A 24,935-nucleotide genomic window follows, 5' to 3' on the forward strand; every position below is an offset into this window, starting at 1 on the left:
ACCACTAGGCTACTACCACTTATTTGTTAGTGTTTACAAAATGGCAAATGAACAAAAAAGTTCATACGAAAATCTCACTTCTGCAACATCACCAATGCTTTCTCCACCTAATGTTAATTCCGGAAGCGCCTGACACCTAAAACAAAGCACAAACCCCAGATTGGTGCTCTTATCCAATACCTTCAAGTGTAACGTGATAGTCATTGTGAAACACTACAGCACAGCACACGGTGACACAACGAAATGTGTCCTCTGTATTTAACCATCGGCCTTGGTGAGCAGTGGGCAGCCATGACAGGCGCCCGGGGAGCAGTGTGTGGGGACGTTGCTTTGCTCAGTGGCACCTTGGGATTCAAACAAGCAACCATTTGATTACCAATGCCCCTGTATATTGGTCTGCGCCTGCAGTTCTAAGGGTCATAATCTGAGTTGGTGTAACTCAGGGTCTTGGTGGCATGATGTTGTCTTGGTGTTTTCTTCCTCAGTGTATGGAGTGTCCCCGTGTCAGTAAGAGCCATCCACTTCCATCGCCACTTCACTTCCTCTCTCTCAAAGTAGGTTCCTTTACGTTTGTTTGTCCCACATCACAATGTTTAGGACCTGCACCAGGGTCCTCCCTTTCCTTGGTGTCGAGACAGGGCCAATCTCTTTCGAGAGTTCAAAATGAGCACAACATGACACAGCCGTGTGCCGTACTATTTGTAATAAAAATGCAAATAAGCTCGACACAGCCTGGCTTGGCTTGGCTTGTTTTGAGCATCTTTTGAATTCCCGAGAACAAATGGCATTTAGCTCCAGAAGGTCCATTGTGTGTTTAACAGCCAAATGATCATGGTCCACATTTTTTCTAATCTTCATGGAGAATTAGAGTGCAAACAGGAATCAGTGGTTATGTAAATTACACCTCTTCTGTAGCCTGCGGTTGAACTTGTCACTGCAATCGTCCTGTTTTGATGCAAAGTAAACTGTGGAGTAATTTTTTTTTAATTATCCAATTTTCATCTGAAATATTTATCTCCCAAGGTAAAAATAAAAGCAGAACAATGCTGGTGGGTCTGTGGGTCTTTGTGGGCCCTTTATTCAGACATGAAGAGGGGAAGTGCGCCATAACCCACACACACAATGCTTCTGATCATTAGCACACCCAATACCCCTTCATAATTACAAAAGAGCACAAACTGCTTACCAAGATCCAAATGAATGCCTGGAACAAAGGAATTGAGGAAGAACGTGAAGATTACAATGGCCAGGACGGATGTGCACTTGACCAGCAGGATTTTGTCTGTTATTCTGTGCTGCAGGGGAAAGGACAGCGACACCAATTATTCTTCCCAAAAATGAACCGCATGGAAATGAGAGGAATTCAAATGCTGACTTCATTACGGAGATATCATCAGCTATAGACTGCCAGGGTCGAAAGGTTATTTAAAGATGGTGTGAAGTGTAGTGCTGTGTGTGTGCCTATTTGCATGACATTGAATTAATTAAAATTCATTATTTGTAGAAAATAAATGATAATTTTATCATAAAAGACAAAAAAATGTACTTACCTTTTTCTGAAGCTCCTGGATGTTGTTCTCCCAGTTTTTGTCCTCTTGCGAAATTTGTCTATAAGAAAAATTACACACATAAATCCTTCCACTCGCCATTACAGAGGAACCTGAATAAAAGTAAGAGTACATTTAAACTCTGAAAAGACCCTTTAGAATCACAGATTTTTTTTTTGCTATGTCTATTTTTTCCATTTTTCTAAACAATTGCATCCTCTAACGCACTTTAAAACACTGTGCTGAAGTTACCATACATTATACTGAAAATCTGAATCATAAAACAGCTAGAGTGAAGGAAATTACCTCCCTGTGTGATTGTAATGACAGTCTTCATCAAAGAACTGATGGAATTCAGCTTAGCTAGACGCATCCATGTGATTCTCATTTGCTTTCCGGTCGGAGGGGTTCATCTGGGAGTCCCCGTCTGTGCTCTGTGCATTGGTGTGTATGCACGTGAGTGAAGGCCTGTTAAATACCTTTGGAAGGTTCTCAGCTTCTTACGGAGAAGACTTTCCAGGTTAAGCACCTTTTGCATAAGCAGGCATTTGACTGCCGTCTCCTCGCGGCTGGCGGGGTTGATGCGCTGGGCTGTCTGCCGCCACACCAAGATCTCATGCTTCAGCTCTGCAGGAGGCACAATCTAGTTAAGCATCTATCCCTGAGGTAACACTCCAATAAGATAAGAGATAAGATAAGATAAACCTTTGTTAGTCCCACAAGTGGGAAATTGCACTTCCCACTTGTGGGACTAATAAAGGTTTATCTTATCTTATCTCTTATCTTATCAATAGACATAAAGAAAAAGAAACTTCTTCCTGAATTACTGTACCATTAGTTCATTATCATTATTTAGTGTGTGTGTGTGTGTGTGTGTGTGTGTGTATATATATATATATATATATATATAGTACCAAAAAGTACCATGTGTTCGTTCATAGTTTTGATGCCTTTAGTGAGAATCTACCAACGTAAATGGTCATGAAAATAAAGAAAACTGTCAGGATTGGCGTCAGCTGGAAGACATCACCTGTGGCCAATCCAGACAGGAGGTTCTGTCCTTCGGCAACTCCGACAACTGTTTTTGGACCTCGCAACTGTTTGTGTTACGTAATGTTTTGAGTTCTGGCGATCGCCACACGCCCGTGGGTTAGTTTATGTTGATCCCCTTTTTTTCCCATTTTCGGCCATCACGCCATGTTTATTTATTTTAATACATCGTTGTTTGCATTATGTCCAACCTCTGCGCTTCCTTCCCCCGTCAGCACGCCAACATGACAAAAACACATTGAATGAGAAGGTGTGTCCAAACTTTTGACCTGTACTGTGTGTGTGTGTGTGTGTGTGTGTATATATATATATATGTAAAAAAAAACTAATGAATCATAAACCTTCAACACGTGAGGACACAAGCAAACAAATGTCAAGTTTGCGTCTCTCCAAATCAGGAGCTTTTACTGCTATGGTAGAATTCACACTATTGTCTTCTCTCCATCTCCTTAAGTTGGTTTCCAACAGTGCTGAAGGTTTATGCTGAACACTTTTCTCATCATTCTCTCATGTTAATGCTCTGTTGGTAACCATCCCCATTGTCCAATTTAAGGTGTGAGTGTGAAATGTTGCCATCACAGAAAAAGCTCCCTGCTTTGGAGAGACACAAATGTTAGATTAGTTTGTTTAATACATAACCGCGCGTTTGTTATTCCATAGTCATGTGTTCACTTTTGTTCTATAATGTAAAAAAAAAAAAAGCCCCAAAAATGTGTAGGTGCTTTTAGGTGCAAACTTTTGACTGGTTGTGTGTGTCTATATAAGATCAAGTTGCAAAGTTCTTTTTAAACTTACTGCCACACTGCACTAATTGAAGCTGTAACTCATAGGAAGTGATAGTTAATGTCACGCCCTAAATTTAGCTGGGAGCGATTTTAACATGCACAGACAAGTGACATTTGCTGAGGCGTCATAACAAGTGTGACTACGGTAACAATCTGTAAGTGTGGCATGAGTGTTGTACTATTTTCACAAGGCAGTCGCCACTCATGATGTACAAAACGCCCTCAGCACAGGGGTCAAGTAAAGGCATGGAGGTTTTGGAACAGCCATTACATTACGAGCACCCTCCTAATACTGATTATGTTGCACTTTGGCCACCAAAGCTGCCCCAATCCATCAAGGCATGGACCCCACTAGACTGTATGTATGTTGCTTGACTGAGATCTGGACATTTTGAAGGCCAAGTCAACACATGCGTCAACAAACACAAGTCATCAGAATTTTTGTTTTCCTCAAACCACACTTTAGCCATTTTCGGGGAAACTGTTTCCATGTGGGGTGTTCATGGCCAGTGCAGGTAAATAAAATGAGGTTAATAAAGTAGGTGAAGTAAATGAAGTTAAAGAAAATCATTGCGCTACCACATTCTGCCTAAATACACTGCTCAAAAAAATAAAGGGAACACAAAAACAGCATAGATCTGAAAGAATGAAATATTGTAATTAAATACTTTGTTCTTTAAATAGTTGAATGCACTGACAATAAAATTATATAAAAATTATTGATGGAAATCAAATTCATTAACCCATGGGTGTGTGGGTTTTGAGTCACGCTCAAAATTAAAGTATAAAAAAAGACTGCAGGTTGATTCAATGTCCTTAAAACAAGTCAAAACGAGGTTCAGTAGTGTGACCTCCACGTGCCTGTATGACCTCCCTACATGCCCCTGGTGAGGTGTCGGTTGGTCTCCTGAGGGAGCTCCTCTCAGACCTGGACTAAAGCATCCTGACAACTCTTGGACAGTCTGTGGTACAACGTGGCATTGGTGGATGAAGACATGATTACATCATGTGCTAAGTTGGATTCAGGTTGGGAGAATGGACGGGCCAGTCCATAGCAGCAATGCCTTCGTCTTGCAGGAACTGCAGCCACATGAGGTCTAGAATTGTTTTGCATTAGGAGGAACCCAGGGCCAACCGCACCAGCATTTGTGTCTCACAAGGGGTCTGAGGATCTCATCTCTGTACCTAATGGCAGTCAGACCACCTCTGGCGAGCACATGCGACCCCCTAAAGAAATGCCACCCCACACCATTACTGAGCCACTGCCAAACCACTCATGCTGTAGGACGTTTTAGGCAGCAGAACATTGTCCACTGTGTCTCCAGACTCTGTCACCTCCGTCACATATGTTCAGTGTGAACCTGCTGCCATCTGTGAAGAGCACAGGGCGCCAGTGGCGAATTTGCTAATCTTGGTGTTCTCTGGCAAATGCCAAACACGCTGCACAACAGCCTGAGAAATTGATTGCCAATCAGTGTTGCTTCCTAAGCGAGCAGTTTGATTTCACAAAAGTGGGTTTGACTTGAAGATGCATTGGGTTGTTTAAGTGTTCCCTTTATTTTTTGAGCCGTGTGCATCCCTACCTCTCTCTCAGAGACCGGCGGAAAAATATAATCAAGTGACGTCCCCTGTCAATGATCTGCAGGACCACGATACATCTGCAGCCTTTTGTCTTGTAGGAGAGGCCATCACCTCTTTGTTCTCCATATCTTTGTCAAACGGCATTACAGCATTTAGCAACCTTCCCCCGACCAAAAGGTGTGAAGCATCAGCCATTTGCTTCAGGATCGCCTGCTATCTTTGTCTGCCTCAGACGGGAGATACTGGGGCCGTGACAAGACAGAAACATCAAATTCTGATTGGTCTGTAGTAACTTCCTGGGTGTCAGTTAATGTATAAAAGGAATTTCTCTTGTGGTCTCTGGGCTTCCGTCTTCTTTTCCATCGGGAACTGGGCCTTCCAGCTCCTGAGCCTTTTCCTTCTATATCTGTTTCTCCTGGCTTTTTCTCTTTCTTTTCTCCTTTCTCTTATTTTTGGTTTTCTCTGTAACGCTGGTACCTTTTTTACATACAATATTTACACGTAACTGCAATAGTAATCTACTGGTGTTAATAAATAAGAAACTGCCCATCCTTTTAACCTCTATTGTGCCATGCCTCTGTCAGCCAGGTGACATCACGTTGGAGTGGTTTTAATACAGTGCTTTTGTTTGTAGAGAGAGTGTTCGTACAATTCTCCACAGTTTTACATAGCTGATGGTCAAGGCTGATTTGTATAATAGGAACCAGGCAGAAAACCTCTGTGCGTAGTTATGAAAAGTTTGTTATTTTCTTTCAACAAAACCTTTGCTGTTTTGACAAATGTCCCTGGTGGCCGCAGGGTGTTTCCTGTAAAACTGACTGAATGGTGCTCTCTGGAAAATTAGAGACAAGAGTGATGGTGTCCAATCAGTGGTTCTAAATGCGAATGGCAGAAAAAGCTCTGCTGTTGTGAGTGTTTTAAAGATGAACAGGTGGAAGATTTAGATGTTCTATGATCTATGATGGTTCTATGAACCCCATGATTTAGGGTAAGGCATGATGGGCTGTTGGTAACGAAGTGCATGCTGCCCCCTGCCGTCATTTGTCAATGGTCTGCAAGACACTTTAATGGGGACACAATTGGCAGCGGAAGAACACAGCGTTGTCAAATGGTCCCAATTACCGACTGCCGCCTGGCGTCCAGTGGAACCAATATTAGCGCAGCTGTTGTAGCCGTCATGGTGAGCAGCGCTGGGCATTATGGGAAAGGCTATTCTCTCTTATGGAAGGATTTATGGATTCACTATTGGACTGGCATTGAGCACCAAGCAGCAGGCCAAGCAGTGCCCACGTTCAATGGTGGCCAAGTCGGCCACCTCCACACAAAAGCTTCTGCTGGTCAGCACCAACAGGAATTGATCGTGTTTCCTCCTGCGTTTGGCAGGGTGGGACTTGCGCACTGTGGGTGGTGCCGATTGCCTGCTGAAGCGTAGCTGGACTGGAGGACAAGCAGAACGAAGGAAAGCACAGGTAATGTGTCTATCTCTTCCTACAAAAATAAGCTGCAGTGTGATAATGAAAAGTGAAAGTGAAGTGATTGTCATACACTACAGCACAGCACACGGTGACACAACGAAATGTGTCCTCTGCTTTTAACCATCGCCCTTGGTGAGCAGTGGGCAGCCATGACAGGCGCCCGGGGAGCAGTGTGTGCGGACGGTACTTAGTGGCACCTTGGCGGGTCAGGATTCAAACCGGCAAACTTCTGATTACGGGGCCGCTTCCTTAACCGCTAGGCCACCACTGCCCCATAATGAGCTGCAAACATCTACAGGGACCCACAAGGCTTTTCACATCTGGGCTTTTCACTTAAGATAACAATCCATGTGTTTAGTGCATGTGATTTTTTTACTGTTGTTTTGACTGACTAGACATTATCCTGGGAAAGGAAGTGGCCAGAACTGCAGAACCTGATTAAGAATCGAGCTGCCTGAACACTGACAAAAAAAAAGACATTGGGCAGGAGGGATGGAAGGTTTTATGGATTCACTATTGGACTGCCATTGAGCACCAAGCAGCAGGAGAGATGGCTGGTGGCACAGAAATCTTCACAATTCTACAGAATTTTTCAGACCACAGAATTTGAATTCTAAAGACTTGTCAGCACTTGATGGTAAGAGGATGACTAAATACGATGTTCTTGGGTGTGTGACCACTCCGGTCAGACATTGGGATGCATATAATGAACCAGGCTGATATTCTCTGATATTCTCGATGTCTGGAGAGACACAGGGCACCAGTGTGATGGTGCTCAAACAGAAGTCAGTTTAAGCACAGCAGAAAAGGCACTAAAAAGCTGTTCTGGTGTTGTTAGTGGTATAAATCATTATTTGATCCTCCACGGCGTCTGATGGGTGTGATTTCAGACCCCACCCCTTTCTGATTCCCTGTGTGTGTGTGTGTGTGTGTGTGTGTGTGTGTGCAGCACGTGTGGTCTGAGTGAGTGTGAGTATGTGATGGAGTACGTTACATGGTCACTATTTTGGTGTGGCCTGCCCTGGTCAGTAGGCTGGCACAAGTCTTGTCAGGTGTCTGTTACGTGTAGGTAGGGTGTGTGTGTGTGTGAGTGTGTGTGTGTACGCGTGTGAGCACCACGCATAGTTGCATGGTCGCTGGGCTGGTGTGGTCTTGTCAGGAGTCTGTTACGTGTAGGTAGGGTGTGTGTGTGTGTGTGTGTGTATATGCGTGTGAGCACCACACGTAGTTGAATGGTCGCTGGGCTGTCGTGGTCTTGTCAGGTGTCTGTTACGTGTAGGTAGGGTGTGTGTGTGTGTGTGTGTGTGTGTGTGTGTGCGTGTGTGAGCACCACGCGTTGTTGCATGGTCGCTGGGCTGGCGTGGTCTTGTCAGGTGTCTGTTACGTGTAGGTAGGGGGTGTGTGTGTGTGTGTGTGTGTGTGTGTGTGCGCGTGTGAGCACCATGCGTAGTTGCATGGTCGCTGGGCTGGCATGGCCTGCCCTGGTCAGTAGGCTGGCACAGGTCTTGTCAGGTGTCTGTTACGTGTAGGTAGGGTGTGTGTGTGTGTGTGTGTGTGTGTGTGCGTGTGCGCGTGTGAGCACCACGCGTTGTTGCATGGTCGCTGGGCTGGCGTGGTCTTGTCAGGTGTCTGTTACGTGTAGGTAGGGTGTGTGTGTGTGTGTGTGCGTGTGCGCGTGTGAGCACCACGCGTTGTTGCATGGTCGCTGGGCTGGCGTGGTCTTGTCAGGTGTCTGTTACGTGTAGGTAGGGTGTGTGTGTGTGTGTGTGCGCGTGTGAGCACCATGCGTAGTTGCATGGTCGCTGGGCTGGCGTGGCCTGCCCTGGTCAGTAGGCTGGCACAGGTCTTGTCAGGTGTCTGTTACGTGTAGGTAGGGTGTGTGTGTGTGTGTGTGTGTGTGCACGTGTGAGCACCATGCGTAGTTGCATGGTCGCTGGGCTGGCGTGGTCTTGTCAGGTGTCTGTTACATGTAGGTAGGGTGTGTGTGTGTGTGTGTGTGTGTGTGCGCGTGTGAGCACCATGCGTAGTTGCATGGTCGCTGGGCTGGCGTGGCCTGCCCTGGTCACGCGCACTCTACCCTGGAAGGGGGTCCCTCCCTGTATCACTCCTTCCCAAGGTTTCTTCCTTTCTTTTTTTCTCTCTCCTAGAGTTTTTTTTGTGTGGAGTTTTTCCTTGTGTGCAGAAGGGTCAAGTGTGGGGGGTGTCAACTGTAGGGCCTGTCAAAGCCCATTGAGACATACTGTATGTGATTTTGGGCTATATAAGAAATTAATGTTGTTGTTGTTGGTCAGTAGGCTGGCACAGGTCTTGTCAGGTGTCTGTTACGTGTAGGTAGGGTGTGTGTGTGTGTGTGTGTGTGTGTGTGTGTGTGTGCGCGTGTGAGCACCATGCGTAGTTGCATGGTCGCTGGGCTGGCGTGGCCTGCCCTGGTCAGTAGGCTGGCACAGGTCTTGTCAGGTGTCTGTTACGTGTAGGTAGGGTGTGTGTGTGTGTGTGTGTGTGTGTGCACGTGTGAGCACCATGCGTAGTTGCATGGTCGCTGGGCTGGCGTGGTCTTGTCAGGTGTCTGTTACATGTAGGTAGGGTGTGTGTGTGTGTGTGTGTGTGTGCGCGTGTGAGCACCATGCGTAGTTGCATGGTCGCTGGGCTGGCGTGGCCTGCCCTGGTCACGCGCACTCTACCCTGGAAGGGGGTCCCTCCCTGTATCACTCCTTCCCAAGGTTTCTTCCTTTCTTTTTTTCTCTCTCCTAGAGTTTTTTTTGTGTGGAGTTTTTCCTTGTGTGCAGAAGGGTCAAGTGTGGGGGGTGTCAACTGTAGGGCCTGTCAAAGCCCATTGAGACATACTGTATGTGATTTTGGGCTATATAAGAAATAAATGTTGTTGTTGTTGTTGGTCAGTAGGCTGGCACAGGTCTTGTCAGGTGTCTGTTATGTGTAGGTAGGGTGTGTGTGCACGATTTTGCGCTGTGCATGTGTGCGTGTGTATGAGAGTATCCCGTGTGAGTGAGCCTTTCCATTCACGGTTCCTCCCTCCATTTCCCAAGGAGAGCTTTATGTGTTTGTTTGTTCTGTGCTAAAAATAAAATGGTTGTCTGTTAAAGCACCTGCGCCTGGGTTCTCCCTTTCCTTGGTGTCCTGACAATTTCTGACCCAATGAGGCATTTATTCTCACACGCTCAAGCATATAAAAAATTATTTTCATTATTTCATTATTTGACTAATAAAAAGTTAAACAGGGCTTGATTAGGTATTAGCAGTATTTTGGCAATCTGCACAAATTCATCAAATCTTGCATCTGAACCTGTCTTTTATTCTACATTTAGTACCTGGGCCCTGTCCTCAAAAGCACCTCTAACAGCTCACCTACCGCAGGATTTATGGACCTAATATAACAAACATACAGCCACGGCAACAGGGCCATCTGATAAGGCTAATGGACAGGAATAGCTGAATGAAGGGTGGGCAGAAAAGTGATTGTCAAATACATAATGCAGATGACAAGTGAGCCGGGTGTGATGTGGAGGCCGCTACTGAATGGGCGGGTCTGTCCTGAATGGCCTCCTACGATCACGTGAGGACAGAGGAGCCTAAATAAATTTGAGGTGTCATGATCCGGTCCAGCAGGGGCAGGGACCGGAGTTTCATGTTTCCTGATTGTGTTCACCTGTGTATGATTGTATAAAGCTGCCCTGTTCGTGTCTGTTCGCCATTGGGTCATTGTTTTTTGATGTTTCCCTTGTCCTGTCCACCGTGTATTAAACCCCTGTTTCATGATGACATGCGTATGTGTCCTTCTTCCACGGCATGTCCAGCCATCATGAGAAGAGGTTTTGTAGCCGACACCATCGAACCCTCTTAGCCTCATGCAAAGTGGACTGTAAAACTGAATTATAGACTCTGCTTTAAAAGGTCATGAGAACTTTTCTGATTTAGGCTTTATTAAAAATCAGTATCTTCAATTTTATTAGGGTTGAAATAAAATAGCTGTGCTGTGTCAACCATGTGTATCCTTGGGGGTTTTGTAGATCTACAACATATGTATGAGAAATTAAGTGTCACAAATAAACTTATAATGTTGTAGGATGGGCCACATGGTAGCACGGCGATTAGTAACATGGCTTCACACCACTTGCATCCTCCCTCAGACCTTTGCATTCTCCCCCCGTGTTGGCACAGTTTTTTTTTCAGGTTCTCCAGTTTCCGCCCTATGACTCTCAAACTTCTTAAACAATCAAATCAAGTTTTTTAAAGGCTTGGCAACACAGGGACTCACCCACGATCTCAATGGACTCTTTGTTGTAGAGCTTCTTGTTCCAGTAGAGCATCCTGAGAAATGGGAAGGAGGTCAGGAGCACCAAGCATATACCCAGGAACATGTAGCCTGTGAATCCAGCAAAATCCATCCCCTGAAGGAAATATACAAAACGTCATCTTAAGCATGCATGCGTATACACACACACACAGAGAGGTGACATTTCACAGTTATACACTTATAAAAGTTATAAAAACGGTGCAGTATTCAGATAAGAAAGCAATATTTCAGCAGATAGACAGCGTAAGTGTATGGAGAAGTGTGAGTAAAATAGGGCTGCACTCATCTAGCCACTGATAAGGTGTGTACATAATAATATTCTCACAACATGCCTGCAAGAATTCTGACTGCATTGTGCCCTACAAATATTATATGAATGCACAGTGATTCTCAGATTGTCAGCAGTAGCTGTACATTTGGTAACCAGTGCCATAATAACATGGATTGTTATACAGTGGCGCAAAAAAGTATTTGGCGGCCACTGATTGTGCAAGTTGCCCCACTTAAAAATATGAGAGAGGTCTGTCATTTTCATCATTCAGGTACTTCAACTGTGAAAGAAAATCCAGGAATTTATTTGTACAATGGCGCAGAAAATGAGTATTTATCACCTACAAACAAGCATGAAGTCTGGCCCTCACAGACCTGTTACTTCTTCTTTAAGAAGCTATTCTATCTTTCACTCCTTACCTGTATTAATGGCGCCTGTTGGAACTCGCTATCTGTCTAAAAGACACATGTCCACACCTACAAACAGCCAGACTCCAACCTCCACCATGGCCAAGACCAGAGAGCTGTCTAAGGACACCAGGGACAAGATTGTACAGCAATTATTAGAAAATGGAATCACTGACAATCTCCCTCGGCCTGAGGCTCCATGCCCACCATTCCCACTGTGTGTGGAGCATGGGGGTCGGAACATTACGCTTTGGGGCAGTTTTTCTGCAGAGGGGACAGGACGACCGATCCGTTTTAAGGAATGGGGCCATATGTCATTTTTTTGTGGAAAAAAATCTCCTTCCATCAGTGAGAGTACTGAAGATGAAACGCGGCTGGTTCTTCCAGCATCACAATGATCCACACCACAAAGGCAATAAGTGGCCAAGCCAGACTCGAGACCTCAGTCCAAAACAGAATTTTTCTTCAGCGACATACCTATGGTGAAAATGACAGACCTTTAAAGTGGAGCAACATGTGAAATCGGTGGCTGCCAAATACTTTTTGCCCCACTGTAAGTGCAAACACTGATAATATGAATGGTGAAAGTTACCATAGCTTGCTTTAAAAATGCAAAAAAAATCCTGGACAGAACGCTACAAATATTTACTGCAAAATGATGTTTTCACTTCAATGCAAGTTCCATTTATGCATGGAAGGTGCTTCTTGCCCTACTAAACATGTAAATCCTCTCACTCTCAGAGCAACAGGCTGGATTAGGTGCGCAGCGATGCCAAAAACTTCATCTCTGATGTCACATCAGCAAGATGGGCGTCCGACATGAGTTCACAGCACAAAGCCACTCTCTCCCAGGTTTGTCCCAGAACAGCTCTGGCTGAAATTATTATTAATGACAAAGAGGGGTTTGTGAAATATACTGATAAGTGGTTAAGGGAAATGTTTTGATGGGTGGTGGTTATTGCATCCCTGGGTCTGGAGAAATGTGTTTGTGTTACACTAATAAATACCCTCCACTAAACGCAACATGGAGTTGGAAGTGTGTGTGTGTGTGTGTGTGTGTGTGTGTGTGTCACAATTGGTGCATAGTGACCTCTGCAGGGCATGTGGGCCTGAACTCAGTGCTGGGTTAAGACTGGATGGAGGAAAGCAAGGCTTCAGTTAAGATGTTCAGATGTTAATCCAACTTACTACCATTGTGTCCCTGAGCAAGAAACTTAACCCAATAAACAATTGCTCCGAGGGGGGACTGTCCCTGTACCTACTGATTGTAAGTCACTCTGGATAAGAGCGTCTGATAAATGTCATAAATGTAAATGTAAAATGTATTGTGGTGCTTCAGTGCAGATGTACACATTGAGACAATAGACAGTGTCTGACCGACATCATGGGTTTCTCATTCATCAATAAAATAACAGTGAGGCTTTAAGAAAACGGTTTAAAAAATGACAGCCCTGGAGTGGTAATGTCCGGAATCCGAAAGTGAGGCATTTTTGTTGCAGCAGCGAAGTTGTTGAGGATGGCGCCAACGCGAACTGAGTAGGAAAATTCCGGAGAAGAGGCGCAGAGTATGAACTGGCTGATGAGAGAGCAGTCAGCGCTGTCGGGCGGCATGGGCAGACAGAAGGTGGCAGGGAAGGGAGCTGGGCGGGTTTTTATGCCGTGGGGCGGTGTTTATACCCAGCGGGCACAGTGCTAGGGACAAGCTGCTTTGTAGGCAGGAGTCCTGCGGGTTTGACCAACAGCACAGCGGACAGCAGCCGATAACTTGGCACCCCTGACCTGCACCCCTGAGGCAAGTTCGGTCACTCTCTCAACCGGTCACCACTCGAACTGCACAAACAGCCAAAAAGAAAACCAAACCAACATACAAATGAAAGGAACATCTGTGGAACCACTGCAATGGTTGGGATGGGCAAAGTCGCATAGGGCATGGCCTGGGGGCAAAAAAACCAACAGAGGTGCTTGCAGTGGGTCTTGTCACACTACAGCGAACTTTAATAGAAGCCCCTGAGATCCCTGAAAGCGCTTAGTTGTCACTTCACCGTCTTTAATACACAGCAGCGCGACTCCAGGCAGGGAATATTGTCCAGGGGGAGGGAAACGCTAGGTGATGCATCATTAGCAGGGCCAGACTGGCTCTGTCCCGCGGTGCAATGCGATCTGGCCTACCATCAACTAAGAAACACCTTTTGACACATAGGTGTAAGGAATTCCCGTTGAAATAAAAGCAGCAATTAAAATGACGAACTTGACAGATATACATTCGAAGCATATCATGAGTGTTACACACACACACAAACACACCCTGATCTGACAGCTGAAGTCACCATTGTGAGATCAAAGCTATTTCACCTCACGCTCACTTCACGTTTCACAAACTCCCTCTCAGTTGCATCAGAGCAGCAAGGGTCTGTCTTTCTCCTCCACACGTAGTATTCCATCCCACTGGGCCGCTCACAGGGACAATGGCCAGGGAAGGAATCCCGGAATCGCCCGGCGTGATGGGCAGCTTCAGCACCCTCGTGGACAAATTACACCCGCAGACTATCCCCCCTCCATTTCCAAATAGAGAAGGAGGGCAGACATATGCAGACGTACATAAAGTGCAATGCACACTACACAGCACTGCACAACCCAGGGTGCCTATAATGATTTTTCAACACACGGATCTCTTTAATAAAACATTTGATGATGAAGGGGATCATTAAATATGAGTATTAAAACATGTCAAACAACTCCAAGACCTGCTTTTCAGCTTTAGTATAAGCGACAAACAGGAAGGGAAGACAAACATTTAAGACCTCCAGATCCACCCATAATCAGCATATTGTGAAATATAATAACTATAACAACACATTAGGGGCAGTGGTGGCCTAGTGGGTGAGGAAACGGACCCGCAATCTCAAGGTTGCCACTGAGCAAAGCACCGTCTCCACACACTGCCTTTCATGGCTGCCCACTGCTCACCAAAGGTGCTGGTTAAAAACATTTCGTTGTGTCTCCATGCATGTGAATCACAGCACATCACTTCATTAATACAGTAACTGAGAGAGGTTAATTAAAGTCATTAACAGAGTCTACAGCTCAGACCTCAGCTTCAGACACAGCTTAGTATTGGTTACGGTAAACAATCTTTGGTTCATCATTACACTGTCAAGTATGTGAAAGGAGGGTTGATGATTTACTCCAGACTAAACCCCATGGCGCAGGACTGAAAAAACACCAAAGTTTAAAATGGTCCTCACTGTTTTGTTATAAGTAATGGTATATAGACATGTATTGTAGTCTCCTACAATATATGTCATAATGTACAGAAATTCTTCACTAATGGTTATATAAGCAGTAAATGGGAGTGGTCCTCCAAAACTGAATTAATTAGTAGAGGTGGTGAGTCCACATTGTGTCTTGACCAATGAAAGTACTCATTGGTCTGGAGAAATGAATCAGGATAAAAGTGGCCAGCATAGAAAGCTTCGACACATCATGAGGGCAATAATGACAAAAGAGGGAAATGGGCCCAATGATTGAAAAAGCTTCTCTCTAGCCTTCCCCCTCTCTCTCTGTCTCTCTGGACCCTCCGGATCCTCATTTTAATAAGTCTTAAGTACAAATCAGTGCTCTATGATGTTGGGCCAGAGAATTTGGAAAATTTCACACAGTCTTCAGGTTAGAGGTGATTTTAAACAGTTTCTGCCCTCATACCATCACTACTGTCATGGGAATGGGTCTGTGTAAATTTCTACCACGTCCATGCCCACACAAAGACACTCACCCCCAGAACCCCTGTCCCTCACCAATGACACACACATACCTATATACAGATGCAGACATACACCGTTCTCAAGGCATCTGGGCAGGGCTGTGTGTGTCTCTGCCACACACTCTCAGAGCATCTGTCCTTCACTAATGTTCTGTCTCTCTTTCACTCACACAAATCTGATGACACATGCGTTTGTCACAGTTCTGCACAGCTTCTCTCGTGACATCTGTTCCAATACTCGCATGCAGAAACACACACACACACACACACACTCCCATTTCCCACAGGTGGAACCAGATAGAACGGATGATAAACACCAACATTTATTTTTATATCTCTGTTAATAACCATGTAACAAGCAAGTTCTTTGGTTGTTGTTGTGGGGTCTTTTAAGGATGTTCTGGTCTACCTCATTATCAGGCGGGTCTAATTTAAGTGATTTCTTGATTAAGAACAGTAATCAGGCCTGGGTGTGGCTAGAGCTATTGACCTCTGTGAGGCGCCTCCATGTATTAAGAAAAGCTTGCACATACACTACCTTACCTCTACATACAAACCTAGATGCGTGAGGAAAGGTAGTGTATGTGCAAGCTTTTCTTGATATATGGCCCGCTTAATAACAAAAAGGTTCACTTAAAAACACATTTGGTGTTTACTTGTATTGTCTTTTTTTTTTGATGATGATGATGATCTGAAACATTTCAATGCTAGCATGGAAAAAAATAAGAAATCAGAGACGGGGCTCTCGCCTTTTCACACCATTGTATGTATGTCTACAGCCCTATTACATTACATTAACTTATGATTGAAACACACACAGAAATGCAGCAGCCTACTTTCTTACGCAGGTCCTGGTTTGAAACAATGATGACGTTGGGCGGGTCTCCGACAGCTGTGGCGGCCCCTCCGATGTTGGTGAAGATTACCTCTGCAATCAGGACATGTCTGGGGTCCAGATTAAGCACCTCACACAGCCTGCCAAAGCAGCAGAGAGACACAAAAGCCCCTTAGCCCTGATTAGATTGCTGCTGGGAGGGTAGGAGGGGGGAACAGAGATAAAAACATAACATAATTTGTGAGCTGTTCCGGTGGAGCTAGAGGGTAGGTGAGGGACGAAAGAGATGGCAATAAAAAAAAGACAGAGAACAAGAGCAGAAAAGAGAAAGGAAGTCACAGAATGAGAGCAGATTGTCAGCACAGGTTCCCTGCTGCTATCATCATAGTTTGAAGTGGAAACACTGAGGCATCTATAGTTTCAGCCGTTCTGATGAGACGTTTCCATCACCTGGGTGTGACATCACACATCAACCCCACACAGACTCATATACACAAATAAAGGACTTTCCAGCCCAATCCTGTGCCCATCAGGCTATGTTCCTCAGTCTCGGGGATCTATTTCAATCACAGCAACTACATCATTTAATTCCAGCATCAGTAAACCTCCTGCAGTGCAAAAAGGGAAATGAGAATGATGTGAGTCGTAGCAATTCCTCTAAATAAAAACCTCCACTAAAGCAAAGAAAAGCTTCAAAAGAGTGGAAAACTTGTCACAAATAACTAATTCTTCATTGCACTGTATGTGCTTAAAGCTTTGGGATTTTAAGGAATTTAAGGAAGATTTAAGGAATGCAGCTGCAGTCAGTATCACTAGTTGATGGTGTTCTATGAAAAAGGTACTTTTTATGGATTTTCATTACACAGAGAAACATTTAATGAAATAAATGGTATCTGCTCATTCACACTCATACACATAAACTTAAACTAACTTAATAATTGTAATTATTTAATACAGGCTCGTAACTTTAATACAGGCAAGGCAGGACCTGATCTGAAAGACAAGGTTCATAAAGATCATACATTACCACCCTTTGTTATTATATGCAAGCAGTGCAATACAGATCTTATATTTAGTATTTTTGTAACAGGAGGAAGTGAAGTATGTTTGATGAGTCTGTTTTTCACAGTCACCTCTTCATGACTGCTTTGTGCACCACAATGAATGATAAACCTTCAGGACTGTTGGAAACCATCCCCGGTGTCTGAATTAGGGTGATGGAGAGAAGTCACTGGTGTGAAATGCTGCCATCACAGCAAAAGCTTCCTGCTTTGGAGAGATGCAAATCTTCAACTTTTTGCCTTGTTTGTTACTGTTTAGGTCACATAACTGTTGTGTCAGTCCTGTGGCTTCAGATTTATTCTAAAATGTAAAAAATGCCAGACCCATAAATGAGTAGGTGCGTTTAAAAATGTGCACCTGTGTGTAACCCACTAATACTGACATGGCCAGTAGTTTCAAATATTTTTTTTTCTTAATGATGAATATGAGAGAGACACAAAGTGTCAGTGTTGGATGTGCACACTGCACATCATCTGTATTACAGGAAATGGCTGTAAGTGAGCATTAAAAGTGCTGGCTAATTTGTTCAACCTTTTAGTTTCGTCCCTCTTCCAACTAGAGTAAAGTAGCAAGAAGATGTGCTTGATATATGAGGTTGATGAAAATGCTGTGAATAGCATCAGTAAAATCCTGACCTCTCTCTTCCCACCGACTCACTTCCACTCAGGTTGTGGATGGCTGTTTTGAACATAAATGGTAGGAGCAGAAAGGAAATGGAGTGGGAAAAATGGGGCATGAATGATAAAGATGAGTGTTAGTGAACTTCCGTGCATAAGACACAAAGACAACTGGAGACTCTGTGGAGCTTTTCCCATCCAAGTAGAGCGCATCACCCCCAAGGGCTCTTTAGTCTCTCCCGAGAGGCAAGTATTTATAACCAGAACCTCAAATTATGCCCAAAGAGTATTTCATGCTCCAAGCACTGTGATTCAGAAGAAGAAAGAAAGAAAGAAAGATGGTAGAACAGCATCTTAGGCTCAAGGAGGGCTTATAATGCTGAACTCTGCTTTTCTTCTGAATCTGATTAAAGTGCCATACCTGATGGTGACAGGAGTGAAGAGCATCATGGTGGTGACATTGTCCAGAAAGGCAGAGAGGATGGCAGCAATGAGGCACAGGATGATGATCATTGGCCACACTCTTCCTCTGGACAACTGGTAGGCCTGTTCGGAAAAGCAAGTAAGAGATATATATAATAATCAGGCGCTCCATCTTAAATTAACTTTTGATTGACCAATTTTCAAGACTGATTAGCATTAAACGTAAAATCTAAAACTGAAAACTGCTGCATTGTCCTTGAGTTCACTGGTGCTTTAAATAAGTGGTAGTAGCCTAGAGGACAACTCAGTAGCCTTTGAACCAGAAGACCCAGGTTCAATCCCCACTTACTACCATTGTGTCCCTGAACAAGACACTTAAGTGTCTCCAGGGGGGACTGTCCCTGTAACTACTGATTGTAACTACTGTCCCTGTAACTCCTGATTCGCTCTAAATTAGGGCGTCTAATGAATGCCATTAATATAGATGTAAATACTGTATATGCTGGATTTTATACCCATTCATCACCTCAGGTCAGCTCCCATGAGTCATATGCTGAACGGTATTCACAAATGAAAGTAAGACGTTAATGAAAATAAGAAGGTTATTTGCAAATTAGCCGGTGAACAATTCGACATTGAGGTTAGTTGGGAGTCATTGAAGAGTTTGGGGAACAATTTCTAGAAAAAAAAAAAACAGCAAATGCTGCCTTAGAGGTGGCAAGTGAGGGAGGTTTCAGGGCATGGATGTCAGAACAGGAGGGTCATCTGCGAGATGATATGTTAACGCTCAACTGGCTGCCCTTGTTGAAAAGAGACTCTTTATATTCATAAGTCTGCCCTGTGTCCCCTCCAGTCCTCCAGGGTGTCCAGTTCAGAGAGACACATTATGTTAGCTGAAGGACAGAGCAGACTGTTTTCTTTGGTGGGATTGTGCTGCATCAGCACTGGCCGAAAAGACAGCATGGATTTTTTCCCCCTTCATCTTGTGTTCTTTCATCCTCTTTCTTTTCATTTTGATAGATTTTTTTTTAATCACACTATGACAGAATCTTTGGCCATTTTAATTATGTAGCAGATCTGGTAGGTATCCATGACACCCATCTCTTCGTGTTCAAAATGTATTTCAGATTTATTTTAATAATCCAACTCTGAACTCAAAGCATGTATACATTTATTATGTATGTATTTAGACTTGACTATTAACAAAAACCAACTCTCAGTTCACTACAAATTATTGACACCTTGTAATGTGGTTCGTTCATTTCCTTGGTTAAAATGTAAAATGTTACATATCCGCTAAGTGAAGGCGGTTGCTAAGCAGCAACAACAAAACATTCATGGGACTGGTTTTGTAATGCAACACTGATAAATATGAGCGGTTAACTGGAGCCTGTGCTGCGCTCTTTCTCATGAGGTAATTATTCTCTTGTAATAATATTTAAGTGAAGACTAAGAAGTGGCTGACTGGCCGACAGCCACGTCTAACAGGAAATGCAATTATTGCAACCAGAGAGGCTTTGCCAAAAGACACCTGGATGGATTTGAATATTTACAATTTGAACACACACACAATCTTTGACACTGAGGATGCTTAGACCCAGCTGCTGAAGATCAGCATGAGTCATATAGACAGATGCAGTCACTAAATATCTACTGTACACATAAGAACAGCCATCTTACCTTTACAGCACAGTAATCAAAGAATCCAGTCTCAGAAAATATCGCCACCAAAATCATCTGGAAGACAATAATAATACGTTGTTTTAATAAATACTTGTGTGTATATAGCTCACCACTTGAAGGGAGAGGGAGCAACTGCCCCCACAGTGTATCGAGTGTGGACCAATGAGGTGACCTTCCCATAGTTTAAAGTTTGGGTGCTCTTTTGAAGGGAAGGGGTGCCATTGAAGACATTCTTATTGGAAAAGAAAAATGTGCCTCCATTGGAGAAGAGATCCCAGAAATGTGTGCTGAAGCATTGAGAAGGAATCCTCTCCTGTTGCAAGTCACCACATCAGAGTCAATCAAAAGAAAATTCATAATTTTCATTTCCGTTCCTTTCTTTCATTTCTCTCCCATAACTAATTTTAACATGTAGTCAGAGCAATTTTGCATCTGAAGTGATGGGAAGTGCTTTGATCAGGACCTTGAAAAGAGAGGATAGGCTGCATGATAAGCAATTCATGTTGTATTTTTTCCACATGTATAATGTGTGAATGAACAATATGACAGATGTTGTGGAAGGATGTTGGAATCTATTTTTGAATTTGTGGATGTGCCATGTGATGACAACACACTCACCATCCCAAACAGCAAGGCCAGAGTCTCATAGTCAATCCAGTCCACCACCGTCATCAGGCTGGGTCTCTGTGACAAAAAGAGAAATTTATGCAAATTATTTCCTCTCCTGAATCAATTCTGTTCAGCAGCAGGAGTCTGCGTTCAATGAAACCTGCACATCAAAACCATTTTACTGCGGTACCTATAGTTCTTAATACCCTCAAATGCAAAACGTTTCAAATATCATATCAAATTCACTTTTCACATTTGCATTGAGATGATTTTCATTTGACAGAATGACGTTCTACAGACTTCTACTCACGGGGTCATGACAGGGTCATTCGCTCAGGGGCAGAAATAGGTTGAAAAATTGGTTGACTTACACATTTCTTACACAAATTGTATTCAAATAATTTTTATTATTTAAAATGGATGATCTGAGAACCTTTTTTTGTTATGTTTTATTTTAACAGCACTGATAAAATGAAATGCTGCACTTACTGCACTGTCTGGCCATTTAATGTGAGCTGCGATGCACCCGAAACTCCTAATGAAATGCAAATGCATTTTTTTTATCCACCAAAACCTAAACTGTCTCTGCACTTGAGGCTGATTTAAAAGACCCCAAAAGCCATCACTAAAGACTAAAGAGTCTTAAGAGATATCAATATCAGCGTGAAAAGGGAGCAGAAGTGAATTAGAGCTCAGGAGATGTTATCTCAAGGGTCATCTGCTCAGTACTGTACTGCTCCACTGCTTGTGTTGAGTAAACACATTCGGCTTTGCTGATGTGAAGGAGGCTAATTAAGTCGGGGGTCAAACCCTTACATCTCCAATGAAGGCCAGTGCCGCCAGGGCAGCCAGGGAGCCCAGCATGGCAGCCAGGGTCCTGTGGACAATCTGTGGACAAAACAAAGAAGACAGTTAATTTACTACTGTTCAATGCACATACTGCACAGATGGATTTTGCCTTTGGGTATTGAGAGTTTGTGTTTGCATCTTAGAGAGGACATTTCAAACATTTAACTGAATGACTGGATGGGACCCCGTGCTACTTTCGCATGGCTGATGCACTGACAGGAGGTTGTATGAAGCATCCAGAATGGGACATGTGATAGCTGTCAGTCATCACTATGAGCTTTTAAGTGGGGCCTGAAGATCCCCCTGTGCAGGACTGCTAAGTGGTGATGGTGGCAGGGATGAGGAGGTTGAGGTTGAGGTTGAGGTTGAAGTTTATTGTCATATGTACAAAGTACAGCGTACAGAGCACAATGAAATTCTTACTTGAAAACCTCTCCCACGTAGACAGAACATAGAACATGATACATAGAAGACATAGAAGACAAAGTGCAGCAGCAAAAAAATATTAAGTCACAGAAGGGTGAATATATATAAGTTGCATAAGAAAGTGATTGTGCATAATTTAAGTCACACAAGGTGTAGATGCCGATTGGAGGCCAATTATCAAATATTCTTCAAACAAAAACAAAATACAATTTAAAAAATACAAATAATAAACCTTTAGTACAACCTTTCTCATTCAGTGGTAGTAGCCTAGTGGGTAACGCACTCGCCTATGAACCAGGTTAAAATCCCACTTACTACCATTGTGTCCCTGAGCAAGACACTTAACCCTAAGTTGCTCCAGGGAGACTGTCCCTGTAACTACTGATTGTAAGTCACTCTGGATAAGGGCGTCTGATAAATGCTGTAAATGTCTGAAATGAAAGGTCTGAATGAAAACTTCGGCATGCCTGAACCAAATCATTTATTCAGACAATAAATTGTATGTTTTTTTAAAGATTTTTAAAAGTTCATAATAATCGAATTGCACATTCACCAAATAATAAATTACTATGCATTTCAAAACATTTCAAATACAAAGTATCACATTAAATCATTTTACCATTAAACCTCCCCTACCCCACCTGGTAAACCCTTAGGCCCGCCCCTACCCCTGCTCCCGGGAATTATTTAAAATTTCCCACAGTCCTTTTCCATTAACAAACAATGTTAGCTTGTTCCTATCCGGCCTGTCCAATTACAAAACTAACAGTTGGTTCATTCCCAGGGCAAATTGTATGTAGTTAAGGCAAAAACTATAAAATCAATAAAAATTTACCATTATATTGCTGTTTGAGTATATAGTTCTGGCAACAGGCATCAGCTCTGTTATAGAACTACTATTTTATAAAAACATGACTCAAGTTCATTGTCTTAATGAGAAAAAATACACACAAAATGAAATGTGCGTGCCATTGGAGGGCAGAAGAAAACCGGCAAACCTGGAGGAAACCCACGTCAACATGGGGAGAACATGCCACACACTCAACACACACAACGTCCAAGTCACGATTGGAACTCACAATGTTGCTAACTCCTGTGCAGCCCACATATGTCATGGCACCACAAAAATCAGGACCAAGTCAGTGCTATCTTGACCTACAGCATCATATTACATCATTCAAGCCATCTAACAAAAAAAATTAAACCAAAATAATTAAGTATTTTCTGTCATGTTACTTTTGTTGCACTTGCCTTAAGATAATTTGTATTCTCCCAGCCCATTTCTCTCAACTTCTGTGCTTATGAGCTCCTCTAAGGCAAACACAAAATATATTGCTGATGAAGCTCTTGGCCATTTAGGATTTACTCTAGAGCAGATATGAAGCTACAAGGCCTTTCAAGTGGTACTTAACTGCTTTCAAAAAAGTTGATTTTGAAAGAGGAAATGTATGCTACCTACTTTACTTTACTTTGCAGACGCTTTTATCCAAAGCGACTTACAAGAGGAAGACACCAGCAATTCTCATTCGGTTTCTATAGATTTTGAGTTACAAAACTAAGAGCCCTGATAAGACCTAGGCATAAAATGATTACGGGAAATATGGCACTGGGCTTGAACCTGGGTGCAAACAAAGGCACAAAAGGTGCTGACTATAATTCACATTAGCGAAACCTCTCCCTTTATAGCACTACAGCAAGCTTCTCTAGTCCGTCATCACCCACCTTTCCAAAATCAAAGAGCAATCAAAAAAATGCTGGGCTGACAAACCTCCCCCATTCTCGAGGGTGTGTGAGAGCGAGTCTGTGATAACGATGGTGACACCAACAACTTGCTCACAACCCAGAGGGTGCCAGTAATCGTTGTCACTGCCATTTCAACTGCGTAAAAATAACGTGATTTTGCAACACCACACTCGACACCATGTAAGTGTGTGGGTTTCCCTTTTAGTAATGACGTCATGGGGAGGGTCACCTGACTGTAATTCCGCACAAACCAGGGATAAAAATTGGCAAAGCCAAGGAAATGCTGGAGATGTTTGACGGTTCTGGGGGTCAGCTGGACATCACAATGATGACCTTTGCGGGGTCCATGGCCACCCCCTTGGTGCTGAAGCGGAAGATCCGGAGAGAAGATGTGGATGTCATTGAGATATATAAACCTGTAGTGATTAAGCGTGTCATGCAGAACATCATTCACTAGCACTTGGAAGGCTGCCGGGCTGTTGGAAAGTCCAAATGGCATGACCTTGCACTCATAGTTCCCGGTCGGCGTGGTGAACCCAGTCTTCCACTCATCTCCTTCCGGACCAGGTGGTAGGCATTTCAGAGGTCCACAAAGGCCTCGAATGCTTTGCTCAGGAGGGGAAGCGGGAAGTACAGCCGACACTGTGGAGGTGCAGTGCCAGGCAGGAGGTCGATGGTGAGATCATACAGGCAGTAAGACAGCAGCCCTGTTGTTATCGACCGCCACCAGTTCTTGATAGCAGGCAAGGACTGAGGGCAGGTCCAGGCCTGGTGTTGTAGGGGTTTGGTTGGGTAGGGAGCATGGCATGGGAGTTGGTGTGACACACGCTTGGAAGGAGTGGTTGTCTGTAGGACCTAGAACGACAGTAGAGGGGCAGCCCCCTGGTCGATACAGTGCTCAGCCCAGCGCAGAATGGGATGGTCCACTGGATCTGCAGCTCATGGTCTACGAGCCAGGGGAAACCTAGCACAAGCAGGTCATGAGGGGTAGCAATGATATGGAACTGTATTGTTTCTTCATGTTCATCCCCAATGGAGAGGAGCAGGGGGCAGTTTGGAAATTAATGTGCCTGGACCCCATGGGGCAGGTGTCTTGCCCCATGACGACCCATGGAGGGGTACAGCAAATGACAGGTAGGTGGAGCACTGGTCTGTGGGAGGACTCATGTTAAGCACACAGACAGCTGAAGGAGCATGTAGGGCTCACCAGTAGGGCTCTTGTGAGTGGGGGCATTTTCCGGCAGTGGTCTGATGGTGTGGCGTTTGGGGCATTCGGGGCAGTTAAGTGAATCCAGGTTCAAATCCCGCTTACTACCATTGTGTCCCTGAGCAATACACTTAACCCTAAGTTGCTCCAGGGGGGACTGTCCCTGTAACAACTGATTGTAAGTCGCTCTGGATAAGGGCGTCTGATAAATGCTGTAAATGTAAATGTGTTTTCCACTGTCACCCTGAAAAACAGTTTGAATTTGTTCAAGAAATGCAGAGACAGAGTGACAC

At 43.9% G+C, this 24,935-nt stretch overlaps 1 protein-coding gene across 3 annotated transcripts in view; it reads right to left on the minus strand.

Moving 5' to 3' along the window:
* Positions 1-24,935, minus strand: part of oca2 (oculocutaneous albinism II) — a 64,385-nt gene that overhangs the window by 21,083 nt on the left and 18,367 nt on the right. For all 3 annotated transcript variants that reach the window (XM_029000460.1, XM_029000459.1, XM_029000461.1), the window contains 9 exons: positions 21,234-21,305; positions 20,427-20,492; positions 19,806-19,862; positions 18,124-18,248; positions 16,025-16,163; positions 10,712-10,844; positions 2,027-2,174; positions 1,551-1,608; positions 1,187-1,295 (listed from right to left, as the gene is read on the minus strand). In XM_029000460.1, the coding sequence (XP_028856293.1) occupies positions 1,187-1,295; positions 1,551-1,608; positions 2,027-2,174; positions 10,712-10,844; positions 16,025-16,163; positions 18,124-18,248; positions 19,806-19,862; positions 20,427-20,492; positions 21,234-21,305 (907 nt within the window). The remainder of the gene's footprint in view (positions 1-1,186; positions 1,296-1,550; positions 1,609-2,026; positions 2,175-10,711; positions 10,845-16,024; positions 16,164-18,123; positions 18,249-19,805; positions 19,863-20,426; positions 20,493-21,233; positions 21,306-24,935) is intronic.

The sequence above is a fragment of the Denticeps clupeoides genome, chromosome 13 (assembly GCF_900700375.1).
Source record: "Denticeps clupeoides chromosome 13, fDenClu1.1, whole genome shotgun sequence".
Classification (NCBI taxonomy): Eukaryota; Metazoa; Chordata; class Actinopteri; order Clupeiformes; family Denticipitidae; genus Denticeps; species Denticeps clupeoides.